The sequence below is a fragment of the Paroedura picta genome, unplaced genomic scaffold, assembly GCF_049243985.1.
Source record: "Paroedura picta isolate Pp20150507F unplaced genomic scaffold, Ppicta_v3.0 Ppicta_v3_sca22, whole genome shotgun sequence".
In the NCBI taxonomy this organism is placed as follows: domain Eukaryota; kingdom Metazoa; phylum Chordata; class Lepidosauria; order Squamata; family Gekkonidae; genus Paroedura; species Paroedura picta.
In genome coordinates this window covers 4984050-5002077 of record NW_027518619.1, presented here as the reverse complement: position 1 = coordinate 5002077, position 18028 = coordinate 4984050, and the positions used below count along the sequence as shown (strand labels likewise).

Sequence of the window (18028 nt, the reverse complement as noted above, 5' to 3'; positions counted from 1 at the left end):
AACCCGGAGGTATTTCCCATGGAAATATAATCCTATACACCCTAGACTTAAATGAGACAGCAGAAAGATTCAACATAATAGAAAGTGCTAAATGCCTGCTGTTAGGGTCATATTTGCCTGAGAACTGCCGGGCTATGGCAGTTAACACCAGTTTATTTCCACAATATAGTATATTCAAAGGTAATTGGCAAAATGCCCTGTGAGGCTAGAACTGCCAGAAAGACTAGCCAGGGACACTTGAGAACTTTTGGAGCAAATGTCTATGCTTATGTGCCAAAGCAAAAGCATGGGAGATTAAATCTCAGATCTGAACTGGGAGTTAGAGGTATGAGTTTAGAGTTATGAATCACAAGACATGTGAAGTGGATATAAAGCATGTTGTATTTGTAGATGAAAACTGTACCCAACAGTTTTGTTCACAGGATTTCTCTACAGGAAGAGAGGAATGTAGGAACAATAAGGCTTCACCCAATGGGTCATGATGCCACCTATCAGAGTCAATGCTCAATAACAAAGGACAAGCACAAGAGAAGGGGGGAGCGCCACCCAGTGGAACAACTACCAAACAATGTTACCTTAATCAATCTGAAGGGGCAGCGCCATCTGCTGGAGAAAAGTCAGAGCTTCATAACAATGCCCAGCCAGAAGGGGCAACCCAAGAAAAAGATGAGCCAGCACCACGTACTGTCAGGAGGTCAAAAAGACAGAACAAAATAATACTTGCTAAACATTATACTTGTCATGTCAAAGCACCAGATCAATGCAAACCCTCAAGCTGGGAAGAGGTGGTGAGTCTTCCATGTTAGCAGGGTAAATAAGCCACAGACAGGCACATGCTGTATTTAGGATTAAGGAGGAAAGGATTTATTTAAAGAACGACCATTACTGGAGAGTGCAGGGGAGGGACAGAGATAGCATCTGTCTACATGGTTGCCTAGGAGAGAGATGGAGAAGCTTCCAAGTAGAAGCAGGATATTGCCCCTAAGTGTAGCAATCTAGAGACAGACGAGAAGCAACACTTAACAGGAGGGAAAGGTCCTGAACTCACTGACCTATCTAAGAGTCTCCTTGCTGCCCCCTTCAGGGTCTTCTTCTCTTTGTACACCAGACATTGCCTGTTCCAACATCTCAATGAGTGAAAAGGTCAAATGGCTGGATGCAGTGGAAGAAGTGGATGCAGCAACCAAACATGGCCATTCACTAAATTACCAGCTGGAAAGAATACAGTTGGATGCAAATGGGCATTCAAGATAAAGAGATCACCTGATGGAAGTGTGGACAGATACAGATACAAGGCACGCTTTGCAGCAAAAGGATGAACCTAAGCCAGCCACAATGTATGAGGATAATGCAGCCTGTATCACAACGATCAAAGGCGAAAATACGAAGGATGGCACGAGGCACGTCCCGATCAAGATTGCAATTGCTAGAGAGAAGTCCAAAGAAGGACTCCTCGATGTTGTGTATTGGCTTACCGATAACATGCTTGCTGATGTACTGGCCAATCCATCCTAAGCCAGAAACAGATTTGTGAATCTTAGAGATGAGCTAGGACTGCTTGAAGTCAGCAGCTAACTCTTGAGGAGTTAGCTTTTTAGCAAGAGTCAGCCACTGGCTGTCAGAAAAAGGGTTAGTTGTTTGTTGAGTGGGAGTAAGAAAAGTGGGTTATGTGATATATTTATTGCTATGTGAAGCATTTATGGGCAGTGCCTACATATTTGGTTCTCACGTATGCCCCTTCGCTGTGGTCTCATCCGGAATTGTTAAACTTCAAGATGGAGAGATCCATCTTGAAGTTTAACCGTGTAGCAGCTAGGGTTTAGAGCGGGGGTAGTCAAACTGCAGCCCTCCAGATGTCCATGGACTGCAACTCCCATGAGCCCCTGCCAGCGTTCACTGGCAGGGGCACATGGGAATTGTAGTACATGGACATCTGGAGGGCCGCAGTTTGACTACCCCTCTGCCATGAGCTATAGGATTCTATGCATTTTCTTGTTTTGTATCCCCCAACCTTGATAGTTCTAGTAAATTACTTTATTGTACTTTAACTTTGCCATGCCTGGTGTCATCATTTAAATTTAACTCGGCTGCTTTTAAAATTACACAGGTATGCCAACACAAGGGCCATGTTGAGAAGTTAAAAGGTGGATGCTCTAATAATTAGAGGTAATGTTCCTGCGTAATTTGCATCATTATTCTTACTGAAAAGGAGCTTCTGACAGAATACAAGAGAGTCATGATTTTAATTATTTGTCCATAGTTGGTAGAGGCTCATTTTTGTTCTGTGGCTGTCGAAGGGTGTGCTGTATTCCTCAAGCTTTGAAGGGTACTTCAAACAATTCATAAGGATTTGGTGCTGACAGAGCAGGTTTGAATTTTGTGTTACAAAGCACTTATCAATATTTAGTAGAGTCCTGCTGAAGACTTTGGTTTCAAGGCACATTTGGTCTCCTGTTTGAAATCTGTCTGGATACTTGACTATTTGGTTCATCTTTGCTTTAGCCTTTCTTCTTACGTCAAGATTCGAACATCCAAAACGATTTGACATTCAAAACAAAGCTTGGGTCCAGGGGCAACTTTAAAACCGACAAAGTTTTACTCTGCGGATAGACTTTTGTGTGCATGCACACTTCAGATACACAGAAATCACTAACCGTTATGTATGGGCATTGGGTAGGGAGGGTTTTGTCAAGAAGAACTTATTCGAGTACCAGATAACACCCACAGTGGCACCCAGGACACCCTAGTACCTGATACACCTGCGGGGCACATCGTGGGCCAATCGTCAGTCCAACCAACCTGTAAAACAGTATGTTTTAGTTGGTTAAATAGTTAAATACTGAACACTGTGCTGGGTTACAGTTATATGGTTAATGGGTATATATTTACTCATGTTGATTTTACTGAGTCTAATTTTGGAATGCATTGTAAATGTGCATACTGGAACATGTATATATTATGAACCTACTAGCTTCAAAGCCTGTTCATAAGAACGGGCTTTGAAAGGGTCCTCCCCGTTGGTTTCCCGGCTGCTTTCCAGGCCGCTGGGAAGGTCTGAGGTGGGAGGAGGGTAGGGGAGAGGGAGCGCTTCCCAAGGGCCTGGCAAACTTGCCAGGCCTTTGGGAAGCGCTCCCCCCCCCCCCCCCGCTGCCAGATGGCTTCCCGGGAGCCTGGAAAGTGAGGTCTCTGCGAGGCCCCGGGTGTGCTTTCCAGGCCTTTGGGAAACGTTTCCCCCCTTCTGCGGCAGGGCCTCTTACCTGGGGCCCTGCAAGTGGAGCGGCGGAGTCACAGACGTGCCTGGCTGTAACAGCCAGGTACGTCTGTGAGGCAAGGGGTGAGGGCTTGGTGAGGGAGAGTGGGAGCTGTAGGGGCAGGGCCAATCAGGGTGCAGCTGGCTGCACCCTGATTGGCCCTGGAGAGGCCAGACTGTTCATCCCCCAAGGCTGTTTCACAATTATTAAGAGGTACCAAATGGATGTTGTAATCTACCTTGAGCCATGTGGGAGGGTGGCATAAAAATGCAATAAACAAATAAATAAATAACTGAGCTAGGCAAGTAGGAGTGTTGATAGCAGAGGCACGACAATGGGTCTCCTAGCTATGTGCACAACACCAGAGATTTTCTGAAAAAAATAACATCCTTGAACAACTTGGCAGAGAAATGAGATTTTAGCCGCCATGGCTATGGATTCTCTGTATAACAACATACCACACAAAGATGGATTACAAGCCATAAGGCACATGATTTCTGACAACACCTCAGTTGACTTCACCACCAATGGTACAACCATGGGCACCTGCATGGTCCCACAGGATGGACCTTTATGATTGACTTGGAGCAATGCTTCTTAAACTCCTATCCATTCACACCTCTTTTATACCTGAAATACATTGATGACATCTTGTTGTAAGAATACATGGTCAAGAAACCCTGAGCAGATTCCACCAAGCATTCAGTAACTTTCACCCCACTATCAAGTAGACAATGAACAAATCTATACAAGAATCACATTCTCTGAATATTATAAACTGCTTAGAAGACCAGACAATGGGTTTTTGTTGTGTGAAGTTTCATTAACTTTTTGCAAGAATACCAATGAAAAGTTAAGTTTAAACTTAGTCTACTTTCCACTTAACATGCTGTACACTAAGAACATAAGAGCTCTGCTGGATCAGACCAGTGGTCCATCTAGTCCAGTATTTTGTCTCACAGAGTGGCCAACCAGTTCCTCTGGAATGCCAACAACAGGAAAAAAATTAAATAATGAATGAATGAATGAATGAATGAATGAATGAATGGAGGCCAAGGCCTTCCCCTAAAATTGACTCCTCACTCTGGGATTCATAGGTTCCCCTGAGTTATTATGGCTGGTAGCCAGTGATACATCTATCCTTCCTAGTCACACAAGGAAAAGTTTAAAAAAAAGATAGAGAGAGAATCAAAATGGCAGACAGAATGGGAATGGGAAGCAGGGTTGATATATTTCTGTGCTCTAAGCAAATGGAGCCACTCAGGGAATGAGAGATGTGACATCACCCATCAGCCCACACTCTCATCATAGTGCTGGAAAGTGTCATAAAGTTGCAGCCCATTTATGAGAACCCCATAGCATTTTCAAGGCAAGAGACCTTCAGAGGTGGCTTGGTCATTGCCTGCTTCTGCCTTGTGACCCTGGCACGCCTTAGTTGTCTCCCATCCAAGTATTAACTGGAGCTGCTTGTGCAGGGGGTTGGACTAGATGATCCCAGAGATCCCTTACAACTCTATGACTCTATGATTCTGCTTAGTTTCCAATATCTGACAAGATTGTGTTAGCCTGAGCCATTCCGGTCAGGCATATATAAAAATTATAAAACAATATTCCTTGGGGAATATTTGCTCTTAATGCCAGTCATATGTGATAAATACTTATAACGTGCTAGACCTGTGGGATTATTATATTTTATTTCTGAGATGGAATTAGGCCAGCTTATTTTCCTGTCAAATGGAAAAGTTTATCTTCGGTAATGTAAGTGAAACAGTGGAGAACAAACCTTTACCAATATCAGCAGAAAAGTTCATTGGTCAAATAGCTAGAAGACCCATTTTGATCCTTGAGCATATCTGAGCAGTTATTGCTGCCTTCGGAATCCCCTAAAGCAGGGGCGGTCAACCTGTGGTCCTCCAGATGTTCATGGACTACAATTCCCATGAGCCCCTGCCAGCGTGTGCTGGCAGGGGCTCATGAGAATTGTAGTCCATGAACATCTGGAGGACCACAGGTTGACTACCCCTGCCCAAAAGGATTGTTAGCAAAATTCTATGGGTTATTGAAAGTGTTGCATTTCAGAGAACCGACATGCAGGTGAAAATGGCAGAGAGACCTGATTCAGGAAGTAACAAAGGATAAATGGAGAAATATATTTGAGCCCGGTAGGTCTTTGTTCAAGCAAGGCTTCTGATTGGCCATTGGAGATATGATACCCATGTGCAGATAAACATGGTCAGAGCATCTTGAGATCAATGAGCCTTGTGTTCTATTGATGTTACGGCCTCCAATTTTGACTCCGATTGTAGATTCTTCCAGATTAAGCTTCCGCATAATTACCTCTGCATAAAGGTTAAAAAGAAACAGTGATAAGAAACACCCTTGTCTCATTCCTTGGCTGACCTTGAACCAATCGGTATCTCCATATATTGTTCATACAATCTCTCCTGGTTGGTGTACAATGAACTGATGAGGGATATCCCAAGAACACAGCAGTAAATTCTACCTCCTAACTCCCCCAAGAACATCTGAAAAGGGAGTGGGAAGAGGGAGCACAGATGACACAAAGCTCCTAATTAACACAAGAATGGCAAAGTTGTAAGACAGAGTTTCAAAGTGCAAAGTCCATAATGCAGGTTGCAGGTGCACAAAGGGTACAGACAAGGGTTTCCCCAAAATGTGAACCAAAAGTCTGAACAGAAAGATCTGAACAACATATTACAATTGAAGTCCTTTATGGCTTATTCCTATGTGGGGTTTTGGAGCACATCAAACAATCTAAAGAAAATGGCAATTTATGAATAAGCCAGTTGGGTTACTATTGTCAGGGTAGACGAGCCAATCCGAGGCCAGGAGACGGAATGCTGATTCACCAGACTCAAGGCCTGTTCTCAGAACAAGTTTAATTGGGAACAACTGAAGCTAGTTGCCTACCAGTGCATGCAGACAATATTAGCCTTCTCAAGGGCACAGATGCAGCTAAACTGGCAATACAAACTTGCACTAAAGGAAGCACAAACTTTCTCATGTGGCCGACTAAAGCATTCACAGGGCAACAGCCTGGACCAGATTTTCATGAAACATGATTTAAAGCCATTATTTCACTACAGACCATATTTAGATTAGAAACCTCCTGGTATTAATCTTTTCCTGTGCCCTGAGTGGATCATTTGCAGACTCCCTGCTCTTTTCAGTGCCCTTTCTCTCTGGACTCCCTCCAGAACAATTAGTCGGTTAGACTGTTAGGACTATCTCCCTCCTCTCTTCTTTACAAAGTGGTTTTCTCTCTGGTTGACTTGATTGATCCTTTAAACAGCCAGTGCTGTGCCCCTCCTTTGCCTATTTAAACTATGCCATCATTAAGGTCAAACCCTGTTCCTGGGGCACCCGTACAAGGCCGTGCATGCTCTTCAAGGTAGGCAGAATGCTATCTAGTTTCTTCCGTTTCTCATTTCCATTTCCCACAACCCCTCAACGCCCTCCCTCTCTTCCCTCTTCTCTCCTCTGCTCTTCCCAGAGTAACAACTCAGAGGACAGATGGGGATAAAAATAGAAAAATATGAAGCTATCGGAGTGTTAAGAAGCGCCTTTAAGAGGTTGCCAGCAGCTCCTTGATTCCAAAAACAAAAGCGACATCTGCTTTCAAGCTCTTAATCGGCTCCCAGAAGGAAAACAAAAGCTGCAGTGCAAAGACTTGACCCTAGATGTCAGTGCATCTTTCCATAACCATCAACCAAAGACGCACAATTAGTTTCACGTGGTTGTTAATGCTCTTTTTCATGCTTAGGAGTTGGGGCAGGGCAGGGCAAGTTATGCCACCTCTCCCGTTGTGCGATTTTGAATCCCGTGGCTTCTGCTTGTTGCTTCAGGGCCTGGGTCGATACACCTCCGAATCCCCTCTTAACTTTATCTGGTCGCAAATGCTATTCCATCTCCTTTCCTTCCCTGCGATCTTTCTCTACCTTACTCTTTTCCCCGGCATTGAAATTTAGATTCTTAAGTGACCGCACTTTCACTGAAGTGATTTGATGAGCTTCTTACTCTCCTCCTTTCCTATTCTGAGCAGGAACAGAAACGCCACAAACGTCTCGCCTCTGAAGTCATGGGCCCTGGAGATTCATTCTGCACACAATGGATAAGGCACTTTCCATGTGCTTTTGCGGCTGGATTTTCTAAAATGCACATGCGAAGTACATTATCCAACGTGTGCAGAATGGGCCTCTTCTACCTTTAGGGACTCGCCAGCTCTGGGTTGGGAAATAACTGGAAACTTTGGGGCACGGGTGAGATTTGGGAGGGGGAAGGACCTCAGTGGAATATTTTAAGCCTGCATTGCAACCAGGTAGGAAATCAGAAACAGTGTGACAGAGTATAAAGGAGAGTCTAAACCTAGCTACAGCCCCACTTTCCCCTACAGCTGTGGAGTCCCCCCTCCAAAGCAGCCATTTTCTCCAGGGGAACTGATCTCTGCAGTCTGGAAATGAGCTGCAATTCCAGCTCATCCCCAGCTCATCTGGGGATCCCCAGATCGCACCTGGAGTTTGGCATCCCTAGAAGACAACTGTCTCCCTTTTCCCATAATTATCCAGGTGGAACTGATCTCTGTAATCTGGAAAAGAGCTGTAATTCCAGGGGATCACCTGGGGGTTGGCATCCCTAGAAGATAGTTGTCTCCATTTTCTCCAGGGGACCTAAATCTCTGTAGTCTGGAAATGAGCTGTAATTCCAGGGGATCGCAGGTCCCACCTGGAGGTTGGCATCCCTAGAAAAAGAGAGCTGCCTCAGTTTTCTCCAGGGGAACAAAATCTCTGTAGTCTGGAGCTGTAATTCCAGGGGATCCCAGGTCCCACCTGGAGTTTGGCATCCCTAGAAGACAGCTGTCTCCATTTCCTCTAGGGCAGTTGTCCCCAACCACCGGGCCGTGGCTACCTCTCCCCGCCCCCCTCCCCGCAGTGAGAAACTTCCCAGGCCGCAAGCAAATTGGCTGCCAAAGTGGCCGATTAGTTTGCGGCCCGGCAAGCTTCTTTTTGCGGGGGGGAGGGAAGTGCGGCCGCCAGCACAAACGCGCATGCACGGCACTTTTGCAAATGTGTGGCACTTTTGCGCATGCGCGGGTGCAAACGCGCATGTGCAGACCTGCTGCCGCGCATGTGTGGCAGCCGGATCGCCCTCCCGCCCCACCGGTCCGCAGCCTAAAAAAGGTTGCGGACCACTGCTCTACGGGAACTGATCTCTGGAGATGAGCTGTAATTCCAGGGGATCTTCTGATGTTCTCAGGAAGGCCTCAGCCTCTCTGCCCTGTTGTTGGCCCTCCAGAGGAACTGGTTGGCCCCTGTGAGAGACAGGTGACTGGACTACATGGACCACCGGTCTGATCCAGCAGGGCTCGTCTGATCTTAATACTTGGGTTTCAGGTGCTGCTGCAGCTCAGAGAACGCTGACACCAGTCCTGCCCTCCGAGGAGCCCTTCTCGGACCAGAAAAGGAGGGCAGGCGCTTTTGACGATTCCGGAGGGCTCATGAAGAGTACCGAGCCCCTCTGAGCCCCTCTAGAAATGCACCCTGCAAGCGCCAAGCCCTGGCTCCAACCTCACTCCTGCACAAATGGCATGAAAGAGAGGAGCTCCTGCTGCAGCCACTCTGTGTTCCTCCAACGTCGAGATCACATCAAGGGAGGATCTCTCTCTCTCTCTCTCTCTCTGTCTCTCTCTCTCTGTGCCGAGCTCCAGTCTTCTTTCTGGAGAAGTTCACTGCACAGAGTTACTGCGAAGCACAGACCCACCGGCTGGATTCTCTGACATCTCTGCCCAGCTTTCCCGTTTGCAGCTGGCTTAAGGCACTGAAAGGGTTTCCCGACTCAGCAATCTCCGATGGCAAACCGAGTGCTCCATGCGTTGGAATTCCTCGGAGTGAGCACTTGTTTCCTGGCTATGGCACAGGTAGGGATTCCTCTGCTCCATCCAATCTCCAAAGGTTTGCTTGCGGGAAATCTCCTTGCCTATCTAGGGGGAAGAAAGGGGGGAAACCCCCCACAATGTTGGCATTTTTAATTACCGAGATTGTGTCGCATCATGCCTTCGCGCATAAAACAGAAGAAGGGCATCTGTTCCAACTTCCTTTCAAAAGCAGACCAAAGGTATGTTTGATCTCTGAAATGTTTGGGAGTCTTGTGCATGACAGAGATTAGTCACTGTTCCCCAGATGTATTTGCACATTGCAAAATATTTCTTTGCATCGTTTGGGTGGCATGTTAACTGAATTCGTCAAGCTCTGTTCCAAACAATCTCTCTAGTCTGGGCCATCTTCTAAATGGAAATCAGTTTTCAAAGAAGCCCTGTTTCCCCTTAATTTCAATAGGCTATCTATCTAAATTTCAGGGGTGTCCATTTAAAAAAAATATCCTGCTTTGCAAAATAAATAGAAATGAGAGTATCAGTCTGTGTGGTCTTCAGGCTAGGATGTGGAAAAATGCAGCAATAAACCTGAAATTCCGCATTTCGTAGCAACGAATCTCAAAGCAGCATTTTGAACTATATATGTGGATGAATTATGTTTTTGGTTCCCTTGTCCTGACCAGGGCTGATTCTGCACTTACTTAGTTTATTCCATTGTGAATCCTGCTGAATTCAGATCAATTTGAACTCGGGTCCTCCTCTATTCCTTCCTCCCCCATTGAAACAGAAAAGTGTTCTGCATATGATTAGGGAAGCTCAGAAGGGGGGTGGGAGCCAAGTGCAGCAGGAGCTTCTTTCTTTTCTTGAAGGTGGGGGGAGAGGATTGGAGACAGCAGAGGAGGGGGAATAAATCTAAGAGGCAAATCTCTGCCGAGAGAAGTTAGGGCTTCTGGAGCCTTTGCTGAGAGAAGTTAGGGCTTCCCCTTTAAGGGAAGCCTTGCAGCCTGCAAACGAGGAAGCCTTTGAACTAATGCCCTGGCCAATCAGGGCTTTTCTACAGCATTGAAGGCTCGGCAACAAGTTATTTCGGGAAAAGCAGACAGCTGCACGCTTACTCATGTCGATTATTAAAATATCGAGAGTTATATCCAGTCCAGGATATTGCGGGGGGAAGGCAGGGTCACTCCGGATCAATCATGCTTGTTGCAGAGGGAAACTTTAAATCACCCCAAATCAAAATGGAAATTGCATTCAGTGTGGATGGCAGGGATTTAAATGACCTGGGATTGGAATAAAAGCTCCGTGCAGATTCAGCTTAACCCAAGTTAACCCAAGCACAGCACCCCCTCTTGCCATCGAAGACTTCATAAAACACCTTGCATATGTGACATTTGCAGGCCGTTGACCCCAGAAATGGCAATACCGAGTGGGGTGAACCATTCGAGGTTGAGCAGGCTGGTGCAGCGACCCTCATGCTATCATGTCGAGTTCCTCTATGTCAGCGGTTCTCGACCTGGGGGTCAGGACCACTTTGGGAGTCGAATGACCCTTTCAAAGGGGTCGCGGCAGGGTGAGAAGCTTGGTGGGGAGGCGCCATTGTTGCCACTCCTTCGGCAGGCAAAAAAGAGCGAGATCAGCATGGTGGGACAAGAGGCAGAACTGAACTGAGAAACTCCGGGGAAAAAACAATTTATATACAATCGTGAACCATGGATCTTCACGCCATTGGTCAGTTTCGGTTTGATTTCTGTGAAAGAACACTTGCATCGTTTTATGGTTGGGGATCACCACAACATGAGAAATTATATTAAAGGGTCGTGGCATTAGGAAGGCTGAGAACCACTGCTGTATGTGGAAGTGTTGTGGGGACTTGCGTTGTTATAATTGTTTGTTGTTGTTCTTGTTGACGATTGTTCCCCGAGCTTTGTGAAGCTGGGACCTAGACCTACACACCTGAACTATGTGGCCTTGCTTGCCACAAAGCTGGCACTGGGCATCCCAGAAACAACAAGTCATCCGTGGAAGCAGCCAATTGCAGCTGGCACAGTGGCTGGCGGATGGCTTGCTTGGGTTGCGATGGTCGGGGTGCAAGGATTGAGACTTTTTGACTTCTTCTGTCTTGCTATCCTCATTCACAACATCTTCTGAGAAGACAGGTCCTGGCTTGGATCTGGTTGCCCTGGTGGCTCTGGCTTGTCGCATCACCTTGGGGTTGGTGGCAGCAGCTTCCGCCATGACGGCCTCATCAAGGGCTTGCTTGAATGACAGCTTGCGTTGAGAAAATAGGCAGCGTTGAGGATGCTCATCCCGTAGGCCCCAGACAAGTTGATCTCGGAGCATGATTTCTAAATTTGATAATTTACCACCATTGTACTCTGCTGGAACCCCACAAAACCTTAAACAAGGGAAGCGCGCCTGGCCTCAACTAGGGCCAGGGCCTTTTCGGTCCTGGCCCCTACCTGGTGGAATGAGCTCCCAAAGGAGCTGCGGGTCCTGCAGGAGCTTTCGGCCTGCAAAACAGAGCTCTTCTACCATGTCTATGATTGAGGCTGGCTCAACAAGAAAGGTCTGTTTAGCCCCCCTTCCAGGATACTATGTGTATGGTGGCTATAGTTTCATCTGCCCCAACTTCACACATCCCTTATGAGTTAAGTATTGGGAAAAGGTTTTTATACTTTTTTTCTGCCGTTCTTCTCTTTTATATTATGATCATCGGATTGTGATGTTTTTATGTCTGGGGTTTTAGTGGGGTTTTATCCAAACTATCCAAAGAAGAATCCAGGATATTGATCTCCAGATAATTTATGCTGGTACAGGGGGACCGTGCTCCCCATGAGCTTTTGGTCTATCCTGTACCCCAAACACTATGGCACACTATTTTTCCAAACTTATAATGCCTTCAAACCACAGAGCGCTTATGTTAGCCAGACTAAACGTATTTCCTTCTGCAATGGTTGAAGGCAGATATAGGAGAATTCCGCACAATGAAAGAAGTTGCAGATATTGCCATACAGAACCAGACTCAGTTTGCCATATCATTCGGCGATGTGAATTGTATAACAACAAACGTTCTGACTTTATCTCCCCACTTCGACCCTCCCCTAATGTCTCAGATGTCAGGGCTCTTGAATCGCTGCTTATCGATACTTGCTCGGAGACCGCTGAACGGGTGGCCAAGTTTTTATCTATAGTAATGTCCCACAGGGTAAAGAAGTAAATGTCACTGGCTTCATCTTTTTGTATTTGTCACTCCCTTGCCTTTTGTAACTTCCCTCACAGTTTTTTAGACTTTTATTACAGAACTGATTTGTATGTTGTTTTATATTGTGAATACCATTAAAGGTTTTGTATTGTATTGTATTGTATTGGGGTTTTATTCAAACTGATGTAACCTGCCATGAGCCATTGGGAATGGTGGGTAATAAATCAAAGTATAACAATAACAACAACAACAACAACAACAACAACAACTGGCTCTGGTGCTACAGGCCCCACAAATCATTCATTCCTGCCCATAACAGAAGTTCAAGGTGGGAAATGGGGTGCTGAATCCTTCAGCCCTGTCATGGGATTCCTAGAAACACCAGGGTGGGCAATCTTGCAGAAAACGTGTTGGACAACTAGATACATCCCAAGGAAAGCCGATTGGCACAAGGAGATAGATCTGTGCTAAACCAGCTAACATACTGCCAGAGCTACTGGAGCCAGAGATGTAGGATTACATGGCAGGCAAGGTTTAAAACCATAAAAGAAGCCATGTTGGATCAAGCCAATGGGCCATCCAATCTACCACTCTATGTCACACAGTGGCCCAAACCCAGAGGCCATCAGGAGGTCCACCAGTGCATCAGAACTCCAGAAGCCCTCCCAACGGGCCCCCACAAGAGCAGATTACCACCTTCCATTTTGAGAACTGACCATTTATACTCCCGCTCTGTTTCTTGTTAATTAACCAGTTTTTAATCCACAAGAGGACTTGCCCTCTCATCCGATGACTGCTGAGTTTACTCAGAAGCCTTTGCCCAGGAACTTTATCAAAATATTTCTGGAAGTCTAGGGAAGCAACATCTATCGGGTCACCCTTGTCCACCCGTTTCTTCACTCCCTCCAAAAACTCTAAAAAGTTTGTGAGTTTCCCTTACAACAGGGGTGGCCAAACTGAGGCTCTCCAGTTGTCTCTTGACTACAATTCCCATGAGCCCCTCTGCTGGCAGTTTGGCCACCCCTGCCTTACAGAATCCATGCTGATTCTTCCTCAATAGCTTTTGTTCATTAGTGTGGCTACTAATTCTATGTTTAGGGAATATATGTTGTTGGGTGGAGCAATGAAGCTACTTAATTTGCATCCTGGGAAAGGAGAACTTTCCTTCTCACTGAGGGACTGTGACTGGATCAGCTTGACCCGGGAACATCGCTTCTGAGACTCTGAATACAGGACCTTTGGTTTGGGAAGGGAAAGGAGTTTGGGGGTGGGGGTGGTATTTTCCCTGTTGTATTAAATACTTACTTGGCTTAAGCCAAGGTGCGTGAGGGGAGGGGGGCTTTAAAAAAGCAGGCTCTAAACCTTGAAACTTGCCCTGATTTCCAACACCTGGGTTAGGTTAAGGGCATTTCCGCACATTAGTAAAAATAGTGTAAAGCCGCGGAATGGCAAAGCATGACATTATATCACGCCAACCAATCTCCTTCATATTCTGCCGCAGTGTAAAGGTACTGTGATACACACTAATTTTTATATTTAAAAAACATAATTCTCTGTTGCAATGCTTATGCACAGAATCATAGATGCATAGTGCCTTTGAATGCCACCTCTTATGGGATCACGAGTAGGCTTGTGCGCGAAGGGCCCAATTTGGCTTCGGCATCCATGGAATTCAATGGCGCCATAGACTGTAATGGGAATGATGACTCTCCACTGGATATACAGGAGGGGTGGGGGCACCTTCTTCGGGAGCCCCTCGATGTGGACCCCTTGGACCAATCATTTTGAAATTTGGAGGGGAATCCGGGAAGAGCCTCCCGGAGCTACCCTGAAAGTTTGAAGGCTGCACCTAAAACCCCACCCTGGGAACAAGGGAGAGGGAGGTGAGAGTGAGGGCGGGACGCTGCAGATGACTTTAGCACGTTTGAGCCTCCATATCTTCCTTCTCTTGGTTGCCTGCTGGTTGGTCTCCAGTTGCTAGCTCTTTTTAGGGTGGTGAACCCCTAGTTCACATCTGAGTTCTTTGCAAACACTTGGATAGATGCCACCTGGACCAGGTGATTTGTCAGTTTTTAATTTGTCCATCAGGTGCAAGGTCTCCTCCCTGGTCACCTCAATCTAGCTCCAGCCTTTTGACATCCCTCCTGAAATCAGTTTGAAGTTATCCCAGTGGTCTCCTTCTTTCATTCCTTCTCTTGGTCTAGTGGTTGGTGCAGCATTGGTTATTAGCAAGGTGTAATTGTTAAGACTGGCAGCCTCTAACCTGGAGAGCCGGGTTTGATCTCCCACTCCTCTACATGCAGCCAGATGGATGGCCCTGGGCCAGTCACAGTCCTGTCAGAGCTGTTCCCATAGACCAGTTCTGTCAGAGCGCTCTCAACCCCACCTGCTTCACAGGGCATCTGCTGTGGGGAGAGGAAGGGAAGGCGATAGTCAGCCACTTTGGGGCTCCTTCTGGTAGTAAAACGTGGGGCACAACCCCCCCCCCCTCCCCAGCTCTCTTGGCTTGAGCTTCTTTCTTCAGCTCTCTGGTTCTCACCAGAGTTCATTATAAGTCAAAGCGGTCGTCGATTTGTTTATTCTATTGTACTGCATGACCACCACATTAAAGCCTCCTTTCTCTACGCACAACACTCTGAGCTACTGCTGACTCTGAGCTAAACTGCCTCTCAATAAAACCGATCTTCATTGTTAGCCGTGATTAGAGGCAACTGCCGCTTAAGGCCTCGGGGCCAAATAAGACGAGATTATGAGAGTTCTATGGAGGAGCTCCCAAACTCTTCTACACCAAGGCAGCTTGGTGTAGCGGTTAGAAGTGCGGACTTCAAATCTGGTGAGCCAGGTTCGATTCTGCACTCCCCCACATGCAGCCAGCTGGGTGACCTTGGGCTGGCCACAGCACTGAGAAAACTACTCTGACCGAGCAGTGATATCAGGGCTCTCTCAGCCTCACCCACCTCACAAGGTGTCTGTTGTGGGGAGAGGAAAGGGAAGGCAACTGTAAGCTGCTTTGAGACTCCTTCGGGTAGAGAAAAGCGGCATAGAAGAACCAACTCTTCTTCTTCTTCTACCTCACTGGGTGTCTGTTGTGGGGAGAGGAAAGGGAAGGCGACTGTAAGCTGCTTTGAGACTCATTTGGGCAGAGAAAAGTGGCATATAAGAACCAGCTCTTCTTCTTCTACCTCACTGGGTGTCTGTTGTGGGGAGAGGAAAGGGAAGGCGACTGTAAACTGATTTGAAACTCCTTCAGGTACAGAAAAGCAGCATATAAGAACCAACTACTCTTCTTCTTCTTAATATATATTAAATTATATAATATATTATGTTAAATTAACAATAAATTGTATTTTATTACGTGTTTTTATGTGTGTTGGAAGCTGCCCTGGGCCGACACTCCAGGAGGGGCAGGTTATAAACAAATAAATACAGGAACAAATGATTAAACAAACCAATGTTAGCTAGCTACAGGCTAGCTGGTTTAGGAGTGGTGGCCTAGAAGTCTAATTAATTAATTACCAAATTAATACATTTTTCATTGCTTCAAGTGATCATTTCCCTTCTAGTCATAGCTTCTCTGTAGCTTCTCTAAGCTCTTCTTTCCCCATCCGGTGAACCAGCACCAAGAGAGGACCCATTTCCCTCAAACGCCATGCCAATCAAAGAACCATCCCTGGGTGGCCATGTCCTCCCTGCAGGAGTGGTTGAAGGATTTGTGGGGCCCATAGCACCAGAGCCAATTTCAGGATTTGCAGGGCCCTAGCAGAGTGCAATGTCAGTGGGACCCCCCACAGTGGAAAGGGGTATCACTTTCTTGCCTTAAAGAAATTCTTAATAACACCCTTCTCTTTGGAATAAGGTGGCTGGATAGAGAGAAACAGAGGGTTTCTCCACTCTTTCATCGGATTCTTGATAAGCAAAGATGAGTCTCTAATCCCAGTTAATGACAATGAGAATGAACTCAAAGCTGTTAATTCCTTTCTTTAAGGCTAGTGCAGAATGCCGACGTCTGCGTTATTTTTAAAGAAAGGGTTTTCATAGCTTCAGAACCTAGAGCAGTCTGCGCAGTTTGGTTTTTTGGCCCAAGCTATGACTTGCTTTGGGAAGGGAATTGCAAAGCAGTGTCAGAGTCTTCCCCACCTTGCCTGGCCAGATTGATTTTCCCATCCTCGGGGTCAGGGGTGGCTGGGAGAGATCTGTCTCGTTCTTTGTGCCTTCCAGCAAGCTGCCTGGCGACACAAAAGCTGCAGGTCAAGCAAAGGGTATGTTTTTTTCACTCGGCCTGCAGACTTCTGCAGTGCTGCAGGAAAAGGAGCTCCCTTGGGTAGCTTTGAAAGCATTTCAGAAAAGGGTTGTTCAGAATACAGACCCGCAAGGAGATGGCAGCTATTTCAGCCACAAAGCATTAATGTAAGGGAAATAATAACCCCAGACCATTAAAACCAGCAGCTGAAGATGTCCCCGTGCCAACAGCTAGTTCCCACGTGTATCCGATGTGTTCTGTCTCATTGTCCAGCCTCTTCTGGTTTTAACATTTGATAGATAAAAACAAAAGCCCCACAAACCCACAACTAGTTGTTGTTAGGTGCGAATTCGTGTCCGACCCATCGCGACCCCATGGACAATGATCCTCCAGGCCTTCCTGTCCTCTACCATTCCCCGGAGTCCATTTAAGCTCGCACCAACAGCTTCAGTGACTCCATCCAGCCACCTCATTCTCTGTCGTCCCCTTCTTCTTTTGCCTTCGATCGCTCCCAGCATTAGGCTCTTCTGCAGGGAGTCCTTCCTTTTCATAAGGTGGCCAAAGTATTAGAGTTTCATCTTCAGGATCTGGCCTTCTAAGGAGCAGGCAGGGCTGATCTCCTCTAGGACTGACCAGTTTGTTCGCCTTGCAGTCCAAGGGACTTGCAAGAGTCTTCTCCGGCACCAGAGTTCAAAAGCCTCAATTCTTTGACGCTCAGCCTTCCTTATGGTCCAACTTTCGCAGCCATACATTGCAACTGGGAAGACCATAGCCTTGACTAGACGAACTTTTGTTGGCAGGGTGATGTCTCTGCTTTTTAGGATGCTGTCTAGATTTGCCATAGCTTTCCTCCCCAGGAGCAAGCGTCTTTTAATTTCTTTGCTGCAGTCCCCACCTGCATCTTGCATCTTGGAGCCCAGGAAAATAAAATCTGTCACAACCTCCATTTCTTCCCCATCTATTTGCCAGGAATTGAGAGGGCCGGATGCCATGATCTTTGTTTTCTTGATGTTGAGTTTCAAGCCAACTTTGGCACTCTTCTCCTTCACCCGCATCAACAGGCTCTTTAGTTCCTCTTCACTTTCTGCCATTAGAGTGGTATCATCTGCATATCTGAGGTTGTTGATATTTCTTCCTGCAATCTTGATCCCAATTTGTGACTCATCTAACACCACCTTTTTCATGATGTGCTCCGCATACAAGTTAAATACGTAAGGCGACAGTATACAGCCTTGCCGAACTCCTTTCTCAATTTTGAACCAATCAGTGATTCCATGTTCAGTTCTCTCTGTTGCTTCTTGACCTGCATATAAGTTTCTCAAGAGACAGATAAGATGCTCTGGTATTCCCATCTCTTTAAGAGCTTGCCACAATTTGTTGTGCTCCACACAATCAAAGGCTTTAGCATAGTCAATGAAGCAGAAGTAGATGTCCTTCTGGAACTC

At 46.4% G+C, this 18028-nt stretch overlaps 1 protein-coding gene across 1 annotated transcript in view; it reads left to right on the top strand.

Annotated features, from left to right (window-relative positions):
* Positions 1–8712: 8712 nt before the first annotated feature.
* Positions 8713–18028, top strand: part of LOC143828386 (parathyroid hormone 2 receptor-like) — a 68986-nt gene continuing 59670 nt past the window's right edge. Inside the window, exon 1 of the mRNA XM_077318783.1 lies at positions 8713–9186. Within this exon, the coding sequence (XP_077174898.1) occupies positions 9118–9186 (69 nt within the window). The 5' untranslated portion in view covers positions 8713–9117. The remainder of the gene's footprint in view (positions 9187–18028) is intronic.